Source organism: Alligator sinensis, unplaced genomic scaffold (genome assembly GCF_000455745.1).
Source record: "Alligator sinensis unplaced genomic scaffold, ASM45574v1 scaffold27_1, whole genome shotgun sequence".
Classification (NCBI taxonomy): domain Eukaryota; kingdom Metazoa; phylum Chordata; order Crocodylia; family Alligatoridae; genus Alligator; species Alligator sinensis.
Genome location: NW_005842554.1, coordinates 975,660 through 980,154, shown reverse-complemented (window position 1 = coordinate 980,154; position 4,495 = coordinate 975,660). Strand labels below are relative to the sequence as shown.

The 4,495-nt window shown below is 46.3% G+C and overlaps 1 protein-coding gene across 1 annotated transcript in view; it reads right to left on the bottom strand.

The window, feature by feature from the left end:
* LOC102384968 (centrin-1-like) overlaps positions 1-4,495 on the bottom strand; it is a 14,250-nt gene that overhangs the window by 7,796 nt on the left and 1,959 nt on the right. The window contains exons 3-4 of the mRNA XM_014523956.1: positions 3,408-3,566; positions 500-628 (exon numbers count right to left, since the gene is read on the bottom strand). Of these exons, the coding sequence (XP_014379442.1) occupies positions 500-628; positions 3,408-3,566 (288 nt within the window). The remainder of the gene's footprint in view (positions 1-499; positions 629-3,407; positions 3,567-4,495) is intronic.

The window sequence follows — 4,495 nt, the reverse complement described above, 5'->3', positions numbered from 1 at the left end:
GCCACCAGAGCTCCCTGCTTTCAAAGCGCCCTGGCTCTTCAAACCAGATCCAGTGTTTCTGGGCACCATAAGTACTGATCCCTACTCTAAGGGGTAAGGCAGAGCCAAAGATGGTACTGATGGTTTTAATGGCTCTTCCAAAACAGTTTTCCTTTGGATATTATTTTTCTCTTGTTTATTCACTATAAGACTATATATGTTAATTACTGCCTAAATAGTTAGACAACTTACTGTACAATAATAAAAACTTTGTAAAAAGGAAGAGACATGTCAACTGTCAAATGAGCTTCCCTCCATTTCCTTCCCTCTCATTCTCTCTCTGTCTCTGTCTCTGTGTCTCTCTCTCTTTTAGTATTTCATTCTGGATAGTATTTTGAAAGGAAACTGCTGAACTCTTTCCTGTTGGATTCTAAGTGCCATTAACTGCCACTAAAGATGCAAGGAAATGAGAGTTTTTAAAGGGTGATTAGACCCCTGCTGATTAACCTGATTTACATACCATTTTCTGAGTCATTGCATGCAAAAATAAATCAAAGTTGATCTTCCCAGACCCTTCTTTATCAACTTCTGATATGATTTTCTTCATCTCATCTTTCTTGGGTTCATAGCCCAGAGCTCTTATGGACACCTGCAATGATGGATAAAAATAGGGTGGCATCTCAGTGGGCAATATGAATAAAAGCAAAGGGAGGTGAAAGGGACAGTTATACCCTAAGGCATATCTGGAGCCTTGCAGTGACATGGTATTATTGTTGTTGCTGTTATTGTCTTTGTTGTTTTTTGTTGTTCTTATTATCATTATTATTTATATTATAGCTGCTGCTGCTAATGATGACAATGATGATAATAGCAGACAAACAGCATGTCAAAGAGCCAGTAAACTGATAGAGCAATGCTTTACTGTGCTGGAGGTACCTTGTTTTCCTCTTTTCATTACATTGCTTATGAAGTAAATGATCACCAGAAAGTATACATCCTGGTCTCTGCACACCTGATCATAAGTGTTAATAAAGGATCAGAAACCATGTTGCAAAGGGGAAGATTCAAGGAGCTCAATCTGCCCTGCTTATCAAAAGGAGGTGAAGGGACAACTTGATTACAGTCTATAAGTCACTATATTGGGAACAAATCTGATAATAGGGGGGCTCTTAAATCTGACAAAGATAGAACACAACCTGATGTCTGCAAATTCAAGCTAGACAAATTCAAATTTGAAATAAGGTGCAATTTTTTTAACAATGAGGGTAATTAATTACTGAAACATTTAGCAAGGGTTTTGATGGATTTGCTACCACTGGAAATGCCAAATCAAGGTAAGGTATTTTCCTAAAGGATACACTGGGCACATCTACACATGTGCTTTAATGTGGATTAGCCTATTTTAATGATCATTAAAGGGTCACAAAAATGCTCTTTAGCTAATGTCCATTAAAATAGACGAATGCACCTTTCTCTAGTATTTCAGAATGGAGGGAACTTTTACATGTGCTCTAGATGGAGAGGGGTGTGGGTGGCACTTTAATTAGAGGGGCTCCAAGAGCCTCTCTAATTAAAGTGCTGCCATGTCTCCTGTATCAGCAGCCCCATGCTTAAAAATGGTGGTGGGGATGTTTAAATGAAAACTCATTTGTTGAGCGTTAGTTCAAGCACCCCCACCACCATTTTTAAGTGCAAGGATGCTGATACATGAGATGCAGGAGGCTGCTGGAGCGTAGCAATTGCCACACTCCAGCAGACTTGAGTAATCAAGTCTGCTCTGATGCACTGGAATTCAGCACATCAGAGCAGCCTCTGAGCTCACATATAGGCACCCAGAGGTACTAGGTTTAATGCTCGTTACCCAAAGTGCATTAATGAATGTGTAGACATGCCCACTAGTGTCAGTCAAACAGGAATTAATTAAAAGAAGTCTTACGGCTTGTGTTAGGCAGGAAGTCAAACTCAAGGTTCACAATCGTCCTTCCTGGCCTTATAATTCAGGAATCTATGAACTAGGCTAAGGAATAGCCTGAGAATCATAAAAGCTATGATAGCTTTTTTTTTTCATCAGTATGGGCTATATACATAGGCAGAGAAAATGAATACAGCTGCACCTGACTTCTCAGAACCTCTGAATTAAATTCCTACTATATAGATATGGGGTGTTCAACCACTGACCTGTGGTCCTGATTCAGCTCCAGTGCCTTGCCATCCAGCCCACAGGGCTTCTCATGGATTTGTGGCCCTGTGCACTAAATCCCATGTGCAGGGCAGTACATGGCCTAATCCCAGTGTGCAGTGGAGGTGGCACTGCCCATAGAGCCCAATCTGAGGTGGAGCTGGCATGGGAACCCAGGGCCCTGAACATGGCAGAGGGACTGGAAGCAGCTGGCTCAGGGTCCCAGAGCTCAATCCCTGCATGCAGGGCCAGGTGGAGGCAGCACAAGATCCTGGGAACCTGAACACGGCACGCTGGGCCAGGTGGCAGAGTGCCCCGGGGCTCCAATCGTGGCACATGGAGATCAGCAGAGGCAGCACAGGATCTCAAGACCCCGATCCCTGCATGTGGGGCTGGGAAGAGGCAGCACACAGTCTGGGGCCCCAATTCCCACATAGGGGGCTAGGAAGAAGTGGTGCAGGTTCCTGGGGCCCCAATCCCAGCATGCAGGGCCAGGTGGGGGTAGTGCAGTCTGGATCCAGGCACGCAGGCCTGATCCTGTGACATGGGCTCCACTCCAATCTGGCCCACAGACCGGCCCTTCACAATTCATTTGACCTGAGAGGCCAAAAGGTTGAGCATCAATGATATATATTAACTTTATGCAAGAAATAGGGCACAGCAGAAAAGATCCTTAGCTGGGACGGGAAATAAGACTGCTTGCATGATGGCACTGTGAGAGTCCATAGATTCTACCTCAAATCCAAGGAGCTGATGAAGTCCCCAGATCCATGTTTCTGACTAAGCTTGGTCCTTTATGCCATCAAGCAGTGCCAAGTGCCAGACAGCAGGGAAATGGGGTAGTTACTCTTACCTGCCCCAGGGACTCAAAGCTGCTTCTGCTGCAGAGTAATCTGGCCCACCCTGGTTGGGGCTGCTGCTACAGCACCAGAGATTCCCTGGAGAGCTACCCTTCTGGTGCCCATATAAATGAGTGCCTCAGGCTTGTACCCAGCTTGCCTACCCCTTGTTATGCTACTGCCTTCAAGAGCCATGTGGGAACAGGAGAGGCAACCATAAGGAGACTTAGTGAGCAGGTGAGCAGGCCTAAGTGCAAGGAGAATGGAACTGAGAGAAACCCTTAACTTCAGAGTGGCTTGAAACAGTTATTTAGCCTTAAACACTACGGTACAGACATATCATGCTCTCTGATGATCTAGGCCCTTCCCTGATGACCAGTTTACTTGTGATTTCTTGGTAAAGACCTTGCCTTCAAGTCTTTAACATCGATCGTGCCAGTGCCATCGGTATCCAGCAAATCAAAGGCTTCTCGGAACTGTTGTTTCTGTTCTTCAGTGAGTATCAGCTTGGGGGCTGCCTTCTTCCTCTGGTAAATTGTCCCTGCTGATGGTTTCTTGAAGCTGGAAGCCTTAAAACATTAGTGAAAGAATAACTGCAACGATTTGTGTGGAGAGAGGGTTTAAAATGTGAAAGAATTTCTTAGAGTGATATCTCTTATGGACCAACAACATTACATTCAAAAGCATTAGACAAGCTTTCAAATGCAACATTCTTCCTCAAACCTATGGTTAACCAGGGCTGCAGCAGAGGCAATGCACTAAGACACAGACTTCTTGTTCTGCCTTTGTCAGTTGGATTGAAGAGCCCTCTGTTCTCAATTTTTTAAATCCTGAATAGTGTGGGCAGTATCAGATCACAAATGCTGTGTGCTGTTCTGCTCCCTACATCTCAAAAAGGATGTCATTGAATTACAGAAGTACAGAGATGGGCACCCAAAATGATCAGACGCCTGGAGCAGCTGCCATATAGGCCAGGAGAGACTAAAGCTTGGACTCTTCCGTATGGAAAGAAGGCTGAAGGGGGATATGACAGGTCTATGTGCAATCATGAAGGGTGTGGGCCAAGTGAACAGGGAACTGCTGTTCACCAAATCCCAGATACGAAACCTAGGGGGCACCCACTGGAATTAGGGCCTTGTTACATGGTAATTTGGGGCAGCTTCTGGAGCCCTTAACCCCTGGATTGTCTGCATATGAACACCTGAAACTGGTTTTGAACACTTGTTAGGTGGCTCAAAGTGACATCCCTCCAGGGCAGGATTCTCTCTGAGATGTGTTACCCAACTCACATTAACGGGCAGCCACCCCACCTGCACCTCCTCCCCCCAGCCTGGACTGGACCCACCTCCCCCGCCCCGGCACCCCAGATCCGGCCCTGCCCCCTGCTTGCTGCCCGGCCCTGCCCGGCTCTCGGGTGGGCTCAGCCGAGAAGAGCGGCAGGCGGGTCGGTCACCCCTTCCCTGCCTGCTTTCCTGGGCCGCGCGATGCGGGCAGCCCA